Genomic DNA, 16,994 nt, shown 5'->3' with positions numbered 1-16,994 from the left:
TGTAACATGCAATAGACAGCTCGTACCATAATAAATTCGAGTTTATCTTTTTTTTTCCGTAATAAGTTTGATATTTGATAAACGCAAGGTTTTTAAAACAAATTATTCAATTTAAGTTATCTATAAACTGATGTCTCAATGGTTACAAAAATTGTGAAATTGTTTTAAAAGTTTTAATGTTTTCCTATTAAAAGCTACACAAGTTCATGGACCTCTCAGATTCAAACAGTAACACTGAGTAACTTCTATATTTTGGATCTTGATTGGGTTTAGATGAACACTGTTTCAATGCTTGACTTAAAAGATATTATATTAGAATTCGTTTTCAACGCCCAATCCTCCTCCGTTTTGGTCTGATTTTAATAAAACAAATATACAAATTGTACTTTAACTTGAAGGTACTTGCCCAGACACAGATTTGAAGTTAATATTTTCTCTATAATATTACGACTTATATATTTTAATAGCATTTCACACAAAAACTAATTAAAAATCTTATTTCATTTAAAAGTTATTAAAATTTTAATTTTTTTGGCGGGTTTGATTGACACATCTTGCACTTTCGCAAATTTTAACTTTATTCTTAATCCTTAGGAAAAGTGGCAATCTTGTTATGTATTAATGAAAAATATTAATACTATAATCCAGAAAATTCAAAGTAGACATGTTCGAAAGCAAAACAAACACACAATATATTCTCAGTCCGTGCAGTTGTGGTGAGCAGACTTTGGCGATTGAACACACCCGGTGAATCGTAAACATCAAACAATAACAGATTTTGTGCCCTGTTTACAAAAACTGTGTACATAACACGAGTGCGCTCGATTTGCTAAACTCTGTACACAACGGAGTGATGATACTTGTGAAGGAGTTTTGCTTTTTAACATTTCTACTCTGAACAGAATTATTTTTTTGGATTTAAGTTTTAATATTTCTCATTAATACACAACAAAATTGCCACTTTTCCTAAGGATTAAGAAAAAAGTTAAATTTTGTGAAGGTGCAAGGATATGTCAATCAAACCCGCCAAAAAATTTAAGTTTAAATAACTTTTAAATGAAATAACATTTTTAATTAATGTTTGTGTGAAATGCTATTAAAATATATAATTCATGATATTATACAGAAAATATTAACTTCAAATCTGTGTCCAAGTACCTTTAATATCTATGATAATCATGTCTTATTTACTAGTGTTGACAATGCTGCGAAAATTCAAGTCTAAAGTGCCGCTCCCTCTATCTTATTGTAATAGTAAACAGTTAAGGTTACAGATAAGACACAGTCTTGTCAGAGACTTTATAGACTGAAAATTCTGACATGTCAAAAATAAATAAAGACTGCTGACTTTGTTAATAAATTAAAGGTACTTGGACACAGATTTGGGGGTAATTTTTTCTGTATAATATTACGACTTATATATTTTAATAGCATTTCACACAAAAATTAATTAAAAATCTTATTTATTTTAAAAGTTATTAAAACTTTAAATTTTTGGGCGGGTTTGATTGACACATCCTTGCACTTTCACAAATTTTAAGTTAACTCTTAATCCTTAGGGAAAGTGGCAATCTTGTTGTGTATAAATGAAAAATATTAATACTATAATCCAGAAAATTCAAAGTAGACATGTTCGAAAGCAAAACAAACACACAATATATTCTCAGTCCGTGCAGTTGTGGTGAGCAGACTTTGACGGCTGAACGCACCCGGTGAATCGTAAACAATCAACAATAACAGCTCCTGCCCTGTTTACAAAAACTGTGTACATAACACGAGTGTGATCGATTTGCACACAAGATTTCGTTCGGAATGACAATACTTGTGAAGGAATTTTGCTTTGTAACATTTCTACTCTGAAAAAAATTATTTTTCTGGATTAAAGTTTTAATATTTCTCATTAATAAACAAAAAGACTGCCACTTTACCGAAGGATTAAGAATAAAGTTAAAATTTGTGAAGGTGCAAGGATGTGTCAATCAAACCCGCCAAAAAAATTGAAGTTTTAATAACTTTGAAATGAAAAAAAGATTTTTAATTAATTTTTGTGTGAAATGCTTTTAAAATATATAATTCATGATATTATACAGAAAAAATTAACTTCAAATCTGTGTCCAAGTACCTTTAAGAAGATGCTGGAGTATCTTTGTAGCGTAAGATTCTTTTAGCGATCGGTACTCTAGAGTTGGTATCAAAGCTGAAGTTTCTCATTGTCAACATGCATGCAATCTTTGGGGACCAATCAGTTTATCGTCTTGAGGTCAGGTCTTCCAACAATCTTAGAATTGTAATAGGCTCTAATTAATTGTCCGTTATAAACTGACATTTTTTTTCTCCATTATATTACCGTCTAAAGACGTTAATAACAAAGTCACAACTAAAACTATACAACTAGCGGGGGCTATTAAAAATAATATTTACGTCTCACAACTATACCTCTGAACGTAAAAGTAATTCCTAGAAATATAAATTTTTAAACAAGAACAGGTAACTAACAAATACGTTATGATACAAGATTTTCTATCAATAAACCTCTTCTGTCCTTGACCCTTGACCTTTAAATCTCATCAAATCTAAAACCATAACTAGAGAATGGCGATATACAATTTTATTGCAAAACTTCAAGGCCTTTTTTTTTTATATAAATACTGCAGTATGGGGCAAGTGTTACGCTGACAGAATGTATGATGTTCTGACCTTGATATTTTGATTTCAAAGTCATAGAGGGTCTATAGCTATTAAAGCTACGGAAAGCTTCATTTCAAAAACTCAAGGGCCTATATCAAACGAAAACGTTACACAAACAGAATGTATGAATCTAATAGCCACTTTTAACCCCAGAATCTTTGTTTATCTTTAGGCCATAGGAAATCGTAGCTTGAAATTTCATTGTAAAAGGCTTCCTTAGAAATCGTCTGAAAAATAAAACGAGGATCTATAAGGGGGAGGCATGCCGTGAAAAACTTTCAACTCTTAGGTATAAAGATTCTACGGTATAGCTCAAAATGCTGACTGATGTTTTTCATAAGACTTATTGCTAGTCCATTATTTATACACTGTACACTGAATTGACGGCGAATTTTCCCGTTATTTCCCGATCATGGCAAGGAGCATATGGCGGGTTTGATCGGTCGGCAGGGGGTGCTCAACCCTTCATGGTACCTGATCCCACCTCTGATGTTTTTGAGGTCCTTGTTTGCTCCTCCTATTTTGTAATGTTTTATGGACTTTTGATCTTGAATAATGTTCGTTCTCTCAATATGTTTCATCTCAGTCAATTTTTTAATCGTAATGTTTAAATTAAAGTGAATAAGGTACGTATTGAACCTCAGCTGCAGACAGGAAACGATTGAGTAAAAATAATGTTAATGGTTTCATTATGTCTATCATGTCATTGTGCTGCAGATATGTTCGTAATAGGTAGCAGCTGACAATAGCAATGAAAATGAAATAAATTAATCCGATGAACTATTTTATCTGTTCCCTAGCACATGTTGACAACATCACCAGATTTATAGAGCTCCCAATGACCGAGAAACACTCTTGAAAGCAATCGTTTAAAGCAAATTAATAAACTGTAATAAAAGAAAACAGAGAGACGATCCTGGCGTTGATTGCCATCACGCACATGTCATCAGTAGTAGTGGACCATAAATCAGAAAACGTGACATATAGCGATGTCTTAGACGGTCCTCCAAGTACCACGAGTCTGGCAGCCTGGAACTTCAGATCGATAGATCGGCAACTAACAGTGCTCTCACGGCGTGATGGTCGCCAAGGCTGAGGAACCTCTCCATTCGATACAGGTCCACGGATATTTCTTCACCAGGTTTTAGCGGGTGTTTCAATAAGGATTTTTACAGGACTTTGCGTGCTTCCGACGGTATTCACCAAACGAGTGCGATACGGTGTATTGTCAGTGTGGCCAAACTTCTGTTTATTACAGTGTGTCATTGGATGAACGAATGAAAAGGACAGGTAAGCCGACATAACTATCTTATAATTGATTAATAAATCTCAGTGTCCCAAAGGACATCAAAGCACAAGAACACATGTAAAAAATCGAGCATGTACCTTTATATTCAAAATGTGGACCCTATAAGATTAATTCGTTAAAGTATCATTTACAATGTATGGTATTTCAAAAAAAATATTGAGCGCATGTAGTCCTTTCCTTGTAAAAAAAAAAATATGAAGCTGATCTATTTGCTCATGTTACTCATAAGTAAACCTTATTACTCTCAGCATTATTATTCTCAGCATATTTATAGACAGTCTTTCTATATTCATTTGCAGAATCTACCTATAAACCGCGAAAACTTCCATTAATTTAAGAAATAATTTTCTCCTAGAAATCGGCTTAAACCAATTTATATAACTTTTATAATTTCAGAAACTGAAATTTGCTGTTTTTAAAAAAAAAATTCTTATGTGTATCTGTATATTCGTGACATGAAAAACAAAATGCATGCCAATGCCGATTGCATAATGCATGTACAATATTACATATAAATATAAACAAAGTCCAGCCTCTGCGTCTATCAGTTTGGTACAACTTGCTGTTTAAGACATTAAATGTACAAAACTAAAGTTTAAACTTAGCTATAGTTTTACCTTAATATGAACGCAACAAATATATAAGATGATGGGGCTCCTCTCTCTCTTAGGGATGTAAAACCTCCTGCAAGATCCACCACTACATTTCTTCTCTTTCAATCTCTTTGTTTTGGTGTTGAATACGTTTTGGCACATTGTAAAACGCGCTCTATATTAGATTATATTCTTTGCTTTTAAGAAATCAATATTTCATCATATTTTTGACAAACATCCATAGGAAATGTTTAAATATACACTTCATTTCAAATTAATACAGCAGATCCTGTTTTAAAAAGAGAAAGTAAAATTGTTGATTTACAACGCGGTCTTTGTTTTAGACTATGCCTAACACTTCAACAAATTTTCTCCGCACTTCAGTTATATCAGAGTTTGTCAATCAGGATTGGATGAAAATATTTACCCCATTATTTATAAATTGAATTTTACGATTATTGTGCTTTTTCCTAAACATTTATAAATCTTTGTTTAATATTAAATCGCCGGATATGATGTTGAATATTTTTATTTAAATTGTTAACTCCGCAGGCAGTTAAAACTTTTTTATAACATAGTTCAAATGATTTTGGCTAAGCATATTTCATCAGTTATAATTTCAATAATTTGATCCGACCATCGCCATTTATATTCTGAAATATCCTTAACTGCATAAATACATATAAATCAAAGTCCAATTGCCTATATTGCTCTAAGACAGTCAGGAGCAGTTATTGATCCATAGTCCCTAATATGAGTCTTGTCAAGAGATGAGCATCTCCCTGGGCCGTAAAACTACAAGAGAAGATCATCCGAATCTCATGGTGCTGAATACGTTTAGACAGATATTAGATTATATGCTGTGATCTATTACGTGTTGCTCTACAAATCCACAGGATAAAATGTCCCAGGAGACTTGATCTGTTGACGCCAAATATCGGATTCTATTGGTTCATGTTTTTACGACTATCATAAATTGTACAGTCGTAAATTTAATTTAACTGTAATGGAAATCTAACGGCATCAGTAACATTTATATGTTACAGACAGTTCTGTTTTTAATATAGTTCAAATGATTATGAAGTTAAAGTTTGGAAACACTTGGTAGCCCATGTCTATCACTGAATTACATTTAAAATCATTATTACCAGGAAGGAAATGGGGTAATTGATTTACATTCGATACAGTTGTGATATTAAAGTTACATGAAATGCTTGCCAGATGACAGACTTATCCTATTATGTTATCTTGAAATAAGTAACGTGAATTTTGTCTTTAAGAGTTCATGGTCCGCTCTGTAGAGCATCAGGGTTACCGGGATTTGACTGTAGCAAGTCCTGTGAGCTTTCATTGCTAGTCCATCACAATTATATCTGTAGATCACTATAAAAAGACGTATATCTTTCTTTTTTGAGACAGGATGGGGTAATTAAAACAAGAAGCCCATAGGCCACAACACCAACCTGAGTTACTTGTAATACATGTACGTGTAAATACCTTGAAATACCAGTTGCGGCCCCGCCCTATCCCCCGGGGTCATGATTTGAACAATTTAGAATCTACACTACCTCAGGATGCTTCAACATAAGTTTCAGATTTTCTGGCCGAGTGGTTCTTGAGAAGAAGATTTTTAAAGATTTTTTCTTAAATATTTCAATGTAATTTGATTGCCTCTTGTGGCCCCGCCCTTCTCCCGGGATCATGATTTTAACAATTTAGAATCTACATTACCCCGGGATGCTCCCACATAAGTTTCAGTTTTTCTGTCCCAATGTTTTTATGAATAAATGTTTAATGAACCCACACTAATTTTGTTTTTTCTTATTTACCCTTGTACGGGTTTTGTACAACATTTTAACTTTCCTTCACCCAGGGATGCTTTGTACCAACTTAGGTTAAAATTGGCCCAGTGATTCTTGAGAAGTTTAAATTTGTGACAGGTTTGTAAACAGGCGGACGACTGACAACGAGTGATCAGAAAAGGTCATTTGAGCTTTCAGCTCAGGTGAGCTAAAGATTTGCTGTTTTTTCACATTTTATTTGGAAAGTTAATTCTAAAATTATTATAAAAGAGCAGACACACCTTCTCCTTAACATTAAAGACCTATTGCTACATTGTATTTCTTTTTGTCCGTTGTCGTCCGACGTGCGACGTGTATTAATATTTGAACATTTTCATTTTTTTTCTCTCGAGAACTGCTGTACTAATTTCAGCCAAATTTGGCAAATTGTGAAATTCTTGGACTATGCATCAGGGGTTCTTGACTTTTGGTGCTCTTTTGATCATATAGTGAAATACATACTTGTAATTAAAAAAATTCTTCTATGTCTTTTAGCATTTAGCAAAAAAGATGTATATAATAATGTTGAGCCAGCTAAATTGTGAAATTCATAGTCTCAGGAATTCTGATGTATAAGAACGGGGCTTTAACGATTGTTGAATAAAAGTTATTGAAAATTAATTACTTTTTAGCTCACCTGAGCCGAAGGCTCAAGTGAACTTTTCTGATCAAAATTTGTCCGTTGTCTGTCGTCGTCGTCGTTGGCGTTGTCGATGTCGTCGTCGTTGTCGTAAATTTTTCACATTTTCATCTTCTTCTCAAGAACCACTGGACCGATTTCAACCAAACTTGCTATAAAGTATTCTTGGGCAAAGGGGATTCGAGTTTGTTCAAATGAAGGGCCACGCCCTCTTCCAAGGGGAGATAATTATGAATTAATGAAAAATTAATGGCATTTCAAAAAAAATTCAAGTTTGTTCAAATCATGACCCCCGGGGATAGGATGGGGCCACATTATGGCCGATCAAAGTTTTACATAGGAATATATAGGAAAAATCTTTAAAACTCTTCTTCTTAAGAACCATTGGGACAGGAAAGATGAAACTCATGTTGAATCATCCTCAGGTAGTGTACATTCAAGTTTGTTCAAATCATGGGGTTGGGTGGGGCCACATGGCTGATCAAAGTTTTACATAGGAATATATAGGAAAAATCTTTAAAACTTTTCTTCTCAATAACCATTGGGTCAGGAAAGGTGAAACTCATGTTGAATCATCCTCAGGTAGTGTACATTCAAGTTTGTTCAAATCATGGCCCCCGGGGGTAGGGTGGGGACACAATGGCCGATCAAAGTTTTACATAGGAATATATTAGGAAATCTTTAAAATTTTCTTCACAAGTACTGCAAAGCCATGATTAGTGATATTTTTATGGAAGCATCCTCCGATACTGTAGATTCTAGTTTGTTCAAATCATAACCCCCAGGGATAGGGTGGGGCCACAATGGGGGATCCAAGTTTTACATTAAAATATATTTAAAAAAATCTTTTTCTAAAGAATAGCGAAGTCATGATTAGTGGTATTTATATGGAAGCATCCTCAGGTAGTGTGGAATTAAATTTGTTCAAATCGTAACCTCCAAGGGTAGGGAAGCCAGTGTCTCAATGGTGGATCAAAGTTTTACATAGGAAAATAAAGGGAAAAATCTCAATAACAGAAAAGCTATGTTAAGTCATAAGGACATGTAAGAATCCTCATGTATTGAAGATTTAAAAGTACCCTTGGGGGGGGGGAATGATGGGGAGTCAAATTCAAATTCAAATTATTACAAAGTAATATATACAAACAAAATGTTTAAAAAAAACTTATAAAAATCTTTTTCTCAAGAACCTTCTCAAGAAGTTATATGCAGAATTGATATGGAGGCATTCTCAAGTAGTATTAGAACTCAAGCCACCTCCCCCCACCCACCCCTTAGTAAACTTTTCAATTCTGATCTGAAAATGTGCTCAATGTGGCCCCCGGGCCTCTTGTTTGAAAATCTTCTTACCTGCGCCTGGATATTAACAAATCAAAGTAACAATCTAATTAGTGCATAATCATGACGAGCAAGGGTGCCATGGAAGAGGGACTACAAAGGTTCCGTAGGTTTCGTTTTCAATATACTATAGTATAAGAATGGTTAAATTGAGCAGTATTATTTATGCAGTGACGTAGCATCGTTTTTGAAGGGTGGCAACCAGAGAAAACAAATTTAATTACCTTAGAAAATTTACAAGCAAAAAATAAATAAATAAATAAAATCGAAAATCCTATTTCGTGGAGGGGGGGGGGGGGGGGGTAGAGGCCAACTTTTTTCAACACAAACTTCTTTCAGTATCAATTTTTTTCTTCATACAATCACTACATTACCCTTATATCACTTTACTTTAGCCAAAAGAAGGGGGAGGGGGCAACCAGCCTATCAATGAACATTTTAAGAGTAAAAGTTATGTTTGAAAAAGAAGGTGGGGGGGGGCTGCCCCCCCCCCCCCCCCGAGCAACGTGCCCATAATGAGAAAAAATATTGCAGAGACTCAGAACGTCCTCAAAAATAAAATACGTGATTTTACTAGTACATTGTATGCTAATATGATAACCAAACCACTAAACTCAATTATATCTTGAGTTTTCCTCATGTAAAACATGATAATTAAATAGTTTTAATCTATAAAATGGAAGCTAGTCGTCTAACTAACAATGCATTAGATGAGGAATAATGCGGTGTTGAGTTCTGTCTGCCTGCAGTCCCCCATCATATTTTGTCAGCTAAGCAGCAAAGTAACGTGTCATTTATTAGAAATTAGGCTGTTATTGGCTTTTATCCAACGAATCTAATTCATAGGAGTACCTTCTAGGGAATTGCCGCACTTGTTTGTGAAAGCATTTCAAATAGCGAAAAAAATACAGAGTGGGTAGAGCCGTCTCCTTAATGTTCACTGTCTGCCTTCCCTAATGTTCCATTGTCACGGGGAAACACAACACAAAACGCATCCATTTATTAAGCTGTTTTCATTATCGATTACGTCCTAGATTCAAGGATTTTTACAATTAGTGAAGTTCAACAGTATATATTTTATTATTCTTTGTTGAAATATATTATCATTTGTAAACAAGTCATTAAACTCGGCCTACGTTCCTATTTACCTTCCTCCAGGGAAGTCAATGGTGTATAATTGGTTGTCACCGAAGTACATTTGTCGAATTTTATAAGGAAAAAAAACTTGGAGGACATTTGGATGTTCCCGATGGGCTAGGGAAAGTGGTGCTTCAATCTGTGTATAGACTGTCTGGAAGCCCAAAGTGGGATATGAAAGATGATGCTTTGTGTCTAGAGGCTCAGAGTGGGATAGGGAAGCGGTACCTCCAATGTTGTGGTGTTGTGACTAGAGGCCCAGAGTGGGTTGGGGAATACGGTCTTTTGTGCCCAGAGTGGGATAGGCAAAATGGTGCTTTTGCTGAGCATATAACCTTACCACTTCGTATTTAATTTTGTCATGATCGTTTATAGAACTTTCTTACTGATCTGGCATCAATGCTGATTTAAAGGTTGTGGTATTTCTTTGTCTTTCTTCATATCAGAAAAAGAGCTGTGTTTTTGCCTGCTTTTGAAATCGAACCCAGGACTTCTGATACAACAGACAGTCCTATTATAAATGTTAGGTTTTGTAGCAACTTGCATTAGTACAAAAATAGCCACTCTTCTACACATGCTCACTTCTACACGGCACCTGATCACATGCACCTCTGATGTTTTGGAGATCCGTGTTTGCCCAGTCCTAATTTGTTATGTTTAATGGACTTTTGAGTCGAATAATGTTCGTTATCTCCACATATTTCATTCAATGGACGCGGCCTAACACTAACAGCATGTAAAAAAACAGTAGCAAATTCTCACAATCAATACACCAGAATAAAGATTACTTTAAATAAATTCTGTACAGTCTTAAGTGCAAATCTTTTCCTATTCCCAAAAGGATTATTCCAATTTTCCTAAGAATTGAAGAATAGGGCACAATAATGGAAAATCATTAGTTGGCTCGAAAATACAGTATATACAGATACAGATAAAAGTTTTCATTAGATTGCCGTATGAAATAAGGAGATAACGTTTTTCTTAACTTCTTATTATTTTTTTTCTAATTTTGTGCTAACTCAAAAGACCAGATCTGAACCACTAAAAAATCAGAAATAAAATTTTTAGATGGAGCAGAGTATTTTTAGAGGGTCACTTTGTCCGGCAATGTTCTCAAAAACCGTTGAAGATCAGGTGCCATGGAGAAGTAAGTATCCCTTGTCAGCTGGTCACACCAGACGTGTGCCCTTTATAATCCTGCAACCGAAAAAAACACGTAATGGATACAGTTTGTTAATTAGAATGAAAAATGTCAGTCAGCACTCGACGTAATGATAGACTATAATTGCTGACAATGTCATTGTATCGACCATTGCAGAATGATAGCTTTAAACGAGTCTGTTGGTAGATATAGTAATTGCATAAACTCTTTTGTCTGCAGCTTTTTTTTTCTTCTACTTCCTAAACCGCATTATTTTCGAATTCGCTCAAATTTTCAGAGGTTATAGACGTTTATAAACTCTATCAGAATGCAAACTAAAATTTCAAAAAGTCAGGAATTTTTTGCAGGGCTCAGAAACGGCTAAAGCTGGACGTTTTGATTTTAGTAATGAAAGTCAAAGATATGGCTTTGATAATGCACATGATTGCGTACACCTTGTGACAAGGCCTTTCTTTAGATATCAACATATTTGACCCTTTGACCTTGGAGTGTGACCCACTTTTGCAAAACTTTATCAAATTTAACCTTGGAAACATAAAAAAAAATGGCTTATTTTTGTATTAATTACCATAACTTTAGAGGATTCAAAGCATTTTTGGGCGTTACTCATTTTTGTTAAAAATGAAAGCTTTCTTGCTTCAACAGCTTTGCTCTAGTTCTTTTTTTTCTTCTGCTTCCTAGACCGCAACTGTACATGATTTCGCTATTTTCAGAGATTATAAACTTTATAAACTCTATCAGAATGCTGACTAAAATTTCAAAAAGTTATTATTACATATTTTGTTAACTTTACCTCATAGTTTGACCCATTTTTCAAAACTTAAACCTTGGCAATAATTTTTGAAATCTTTGTACAAGGAATTTCATATTTCACAGGTGTACTTCTTGACAAGACCTTCATTCCTTTGAATATCAGCATTTTTCACCTTTTTGACGTTGGAGTTGACCTACTATTTGCTCTAGTTATTAAAACTTGCCAACTCTGATGATATCTTTTAACATTTGGTTTCAGGGTTTTTATATTTCCTCAGATGGTTCTAGGGCTTTGATATTTCTCCTGTGTATTTGTGTGAAACCCCCCCCCCCGTGTTTCATTAATTTTGACCCTCCTACCTTGACTTTGTTTTTGACCCACACTTTAAAAACTAAAAATAATGTTCGTAACTTTTGAACGGTTAGTTCTTGGGCTTTCATATTTCACTATACACTGTATATTCCTACAGAAAAGTGTTTTTCTTTTACATTTTTATCACTTGATTTTGACCATGAAGTTTGACATGCATTGAAAAACTTTAACCTTAGCCATGAGCTGTCACAAGGCGGTATCAATGTTTCACAAACACATCATTTTATATGTAATATATTCATTGCGGTTAATGTTTTAATTAGAATAATAATTGAATGAAAAGGATTTTATTGGCAAAAGAAAAAAATGCCTATAGCTTTATAAAACAAAAAGGATTGAATAAATCTTGAATTTTATAACATCGGAATATATAAACTGAATACATATAATAATTGATTTTCCCCACTCAACACTGCGTGGATACGACTAGAAGACGTTAAATCCGAACAGACTGCCTCTGGGGATGACAGGTTGTATTGCGTTGTTTGTTAAAAATATGAAAAATTAAAGCTGATGTTCAGCATTTAATCGATAAAATCTGGACTGTTACAAAAAACAAAGGTTTTGACTAATTAGCATAGAATATCTTGCTCTTTCAACATTGTTAAAAAAAAGTTTCCCCCGATCTAATTGGTGTGAATTCGGACTATATCAGTCACGGATCCAGGATTTTGAGTCAAGGTAGGGGAGGAATTATAATTGCGAGAGCTTTTGGGACAAACCGGTGTCTCCAAAAGGTTCAAGACGGTGTCCTAGCAGGGACTAAGCCTAAACACTCGGAAGCTCCTGAAATTTAGAAAGTCGCCAAAAAGTCGAGTCGCCAGCGTGGCGCAGTGGTTAGAGCGACTGTAGAGTCGCGAAGTAAGGGATTGTTCCTTACGTCGCGAGTTCGAATCCCTTCGTGGGACGTCGAGAACGTATAAACCGAGGACCCGTGTCGCAGTAGATGCTGGCACAAAAATATCCCTCACTGCTCAATGGCCGTAAGTGCCGAGAACAGGACAATTTTACAGCTCTCCACTGGCAAGTGGTGGTGTCTCCATATGAGTGAAAAATTCTCGAGAGGGACGTTAAACAATTAACAAACAAGCAATCAATCAATCAATCAAAAAGTCGATTTCTTAGTATGTCATACCGGTATAATTCTAGAGGTTTAAAGAATGAATAATATATTGCAAAAAACTTTTCCCCCCCAAAAAAAGAAGTGATGAAAGGACTCCGGCCTTTAAATTTCTCCTTGAATGACCACTTAAGCCACTCTTAGAACTGAATCTCTGGCCTCACGTGATAACATTTGACAGTTTGTCGAGGATTTGTTATATGTAAATCTTAGGAGTCAAGAAGATAAGGAACATTGTTAATATTAAAAAATAAATAAATAAAAGACTAACTTCCAAAATCCTGGGGTCTGATCTCTTGGGATCCCTTGGGAGGCAATTTCTTTTTATTATTCTTGGTACAGGATAGTTTCTCAATATTTTCATGCAAACAATATGTCCATGAACGAGTAAAATGAAATGTAGTACTACACTGTACTAATGCGCTGGCACTGTGGCACTGTAGCACTGTAGCTCTCCGGTCTGTCAAAATATTTTTTCGGAGATCTACAATTTTGCATCTAACTTTCAATATACAGTACGACCAAATTCGCCCCATCCTCTCTCTGTAATTAAAATGAGCCAGAGGTATGAATTTAAAATATCTGTGGAGGACTTAATGTCAATTATAATCGTACAAACAACCTTTGGTGATGCAATATTCATTTTTAATATATATATGACCAAGCTTATCCTTATCCCCTCTGAAATCAGGGGCAACAACTATGGTTTAGAGGTATTTTTCACCTCTGATGTTTTGGAGGTCCGTGTTTGCCCCGCTCCTATTTTGTATATGGTCTTTTGAGCTCGAGTACTTTTCGTGATCTCCCCATTTTTCATTAACACTCATATATCATGGCAGCTGTTTGATGTACAGGGGGAGAGGAGAAGATAAAATGTTTTATAGATTGCATTAATTTTTTTACATTTTAGTTTCGGTAAAATCCTGCAATCCCCTGGGAGGAAACGACTATGCTATACATACCCCCCCCCCATAAATACAGAATCTACTTGTATTTTTCAAGGCTGAAGAAAATGAAAATGTAAAAAGTTTACGAACGACGCAAGGTAGACATTAGAAAGTCACCCGAGTAATGGAATTGTAATTACAATGTGCTAAGATGACAAAGTATTGAAAACATTGATTTTTTTGAAGACTTTCTTAAAAGCCTTCGATAATATTGATTTCCAGTTTGATTTTTTAAATTGTTTTGTCGGAATTATGCCGACGAAATACACTGTAATGTAATTAAGAAGTCACCATCTAATAAACAAATAGGTTATGAATTTAGTTTTAGATGAAACAAATCCCTATATAAGCTTCAACTGATTTTATTGATTGAAAAAGAACTCCCCGCACAAGAAATCAAGCTTGCACCCAAAGCCACGTCATTTGAATAAAAGCATTTAAAGAATCTATTTGTGATGTTAGATGGTTCCAAAATAGTAAACAATGCAGGAATGAAATCGTTTTATAAAACGTTTAACGAAAATTGGTCTTAGCGTGATAGACTTTTTCATGCACGCAAATCAGTCATGTTTCTTCATTAGAGTTTGTTACCAATACAATTACAGAGTTCACGTCCGAGACACCAATGCGTTTTAATGGTTTGTATGAGATTGGAAGCTCCGTAGATTAGACACCGGTTTATAAGAGGGAGCGACTCTGTCAATAGAAGTGTTAGACAGACAGCTGTAGTTGATGGCGAGGAATTATTTCTCTCGGTATTCGGAATTTTGTCTATAAAAGGAAATATATGTGCGTTCTCACATCTTATTCAGTGCTACTGAATTTCTCAAATATTAGCAATCATTTCCTAGGGGATGATATGGATTGTTAATTCATAAAAAAAAATTGCAAGCATACATAATAGGATTTCATATCTTCCATGAAAAAATTATATACATGTACTAGTCAATTGAAAAACCTATAAAAGAAGCATATTTGTATCATACAAAACGATTCATAAGCTTATCTGTAATATTTTTTTTCTCTCCAGGTAAAGAAAATGGTCCGACAATGACCGAGAATGACCTCAAGCCAAGCTGATCCCGACAACCAGAAAATCAAACTGGCCATCTTAGGAGCACCCGGAACCGGAAAGACCTCCATTGCCAAGCAGTTTGTTTGTAACCATTTCACGGAGGATTACGAGCCTACGGAACAAAGAGAGCTGTATTATCCGTCTATTATTATTAATGATCACCTGTACGACCTCAAAATCATCGACTGTCCCTACATTCCATACTTTCCGGTGAATTCTCTATATGAGTGGACAGACTTCCGGGGATACGGACTCAGGAACGCTACTGCGTATATTCTAGTGTATGACATTACATCAGAAGATAGTTTCCAGTATATCAAAACTTTACGTGAACAAATTTTAGAGAGCAGAAATATGCATGATGTTCCTATTTTTGTAGTAGGGAATAAACACGATTTAGCGGACGAAAGAGGGATATCGCGAAGAGAGGTGGCCAATTTAGTAAAGAAACAGTGGAAATGCGGGTACATAGAATGCTCAGCCAAATTCAACTGGCATATTATTCTTTTGTTTAAGGAACTAATGAAGACAATAGATTATCTTGATCATGGTCATAAGCCCACGGCCGTCCGGGTGCAGGCTGCGCTTAGAAGAAATAGGTGCGTAATCTTGTGAACAACGATATCAGTGCTCTATGACTGTTGCCAAAAACACTTTCATGTTAAAAACCCTCATCATATTACGGAATAAATTTCCGCATAAGCTAGATCTGGTCTTTGAAGCTGCCTATGAATAAATGAAAGAGAAATCGGTAGATACGGATTAGTAAACACTGGAATAAAAAGATGCTCACTACAATTAAATTCTACCGTTTGTTAGAAAAAAATCTTTGGTTGCGGTTATTTTGATGATCATCTGAGAAAGTGCAGGAGGTATACGTTAAATTTTCGTGATTTGTCTTTGAGGAATCACACTTTGAAGTGCTAAACGATAAATATTTACATGTTTAAGTCAGAAAATGAACTATATATATATATAAAATGGTTTGTGAATCCCGAAGCAACGCTTTCAGCGACCAAGACACTTTAATCAATCGATCTTAAATTTCACTACTGTCTAGTGTATAAAGTCATAGATAAAAGATCGTAAAGAATAATCATAGAAAATCATGGAAAATCCATGAAGTTTCATTACATTGTGAATGAAACCATTTTTTTCCCAGATTTAATGTATCATTTAAAAAAAACCTTAGAGACAAAACAAAAAATTCATTATATGAAAGAAATGCCTGTTCTGTAAATACTAGTATATATAATTATTTCTTCATCCATCAAGTCTAATTTATACGTTTGTGTAGTTTAGGAATTATCTATCACCTATAATGCGCATAACCTGTATTCTCTCTAAAGAAGTGGTCAGGCATTCTAGGCTTTCGCCCACATCCACATAAATAGCATTTATAAATGACGTGTACACTCACATACTTTAGGAATAGATATGAAACAGAACACACTCTTTGTGATGACAGTATTACAAATTCCTTGACAGACTGGATGTTAAATGGCCGGTGACATGTTATCTGGGAAACTTAGATCAGACTTAGGTGGTGACATGTTTATCTGGGAAACTTAGGTCAGGCTTAGGTGGTGACATGCTTATCTGGGCAATTTAGGCCAGGCTAGGTGGTGACGTGCTTATGTGGGAAACTCAGGTGAGGTTTAGGTGGTGACATGCTTATCTTGATTACTTAGGTCAAGTTAAGGTGGTGACATGCTTATCTGGGACACTTAGAGCAGTCTTACGTGGTGTCATGTTTATCTGGGAAACTAAAGTCAGGCTTAGGTGGTGACATACTTATCTTGGAAACTTAGTTCAGGCTAGGTGGTGACGTGCTTATGTGGGATAAATAGGGAAAGGCTTAGTTGGTGACATACTTAACTGGAAAACTTAGGTCAGGCTTAGGTGGTGACGTGCTTATGTGGGAAACTTAGGTGAGGTTTAGGTGGCGAGGTGCTTATGTGGGATACTAAGATGAGGTTAAGGTTGTGACATACTGATCTGGGATACTTAGATGAGGA

The 16,994-nt window shown here is 35.1% G+C and overlaps 1 protein-coding gene across 3 annotated transcripts; it reads left to right on the top strand.

Moving 5' to 3' along the window:
- Positions 1–3,512: 3,512 nt before the first annotated feature.
- Positions 3,513–15,730, top strand: LOC134251403 (ras-like protein family member 10B). Of its 3 annotated transcripts, none has more exons than XM_062733812.1 (2): positions 3,513–3,978; positions 14,932–15,730. In XM_062733812.1, the coding sequence occupies exon 2, from the start codon at positions 14,962–14,964 to the stop codon at positions 15,589–15,591; it is 630 nt and encodes a 209-aa protein (XP_062589796.1). In that variant the 5' UTR covers positions 3,513–3,978; positions 14,932–14,961; the 3' UTR covers positions 15,592–15,730. The 3 variants fall into 3 exon arrangements, with proteins under 3 accessions (XP_062589796.1, XP_062589798.1, XP_062589797.1); XM_062733814.1 differs by lacking the exon at positions 3,513–3,978 and adding an exon at positions 12,472–12,515; XM_062733813.1 differs by lacking the exon at positions 3,513–3,978 and adding an exon at positions 14,323–14,656.
- Positions 15,731–16,994: the final 1,264 nt, after the last annotated feature.

Source organism: Saccostrea cucullata, unplaced genomic scaffold (assembly GCF_032062105.1).
Source record: "Saccostrea cucullata isolate Sc308-1 unplaced genomic scaffold, CSIRO_AGI_Scuc_v1 ctg65, whole genome shotgun sequence".
NCBI lineage: Eukaryota > Metazoa > Mollusca > Bivalvia > Ostreida > Ostreidae > Saccostrea > Saccostrea cuccullata.
The sequence above is the reverse complement of the archived record's forward strand: the minus strand, read 5'-3'. Positions and strand labels throughout refer to the sequence as shown.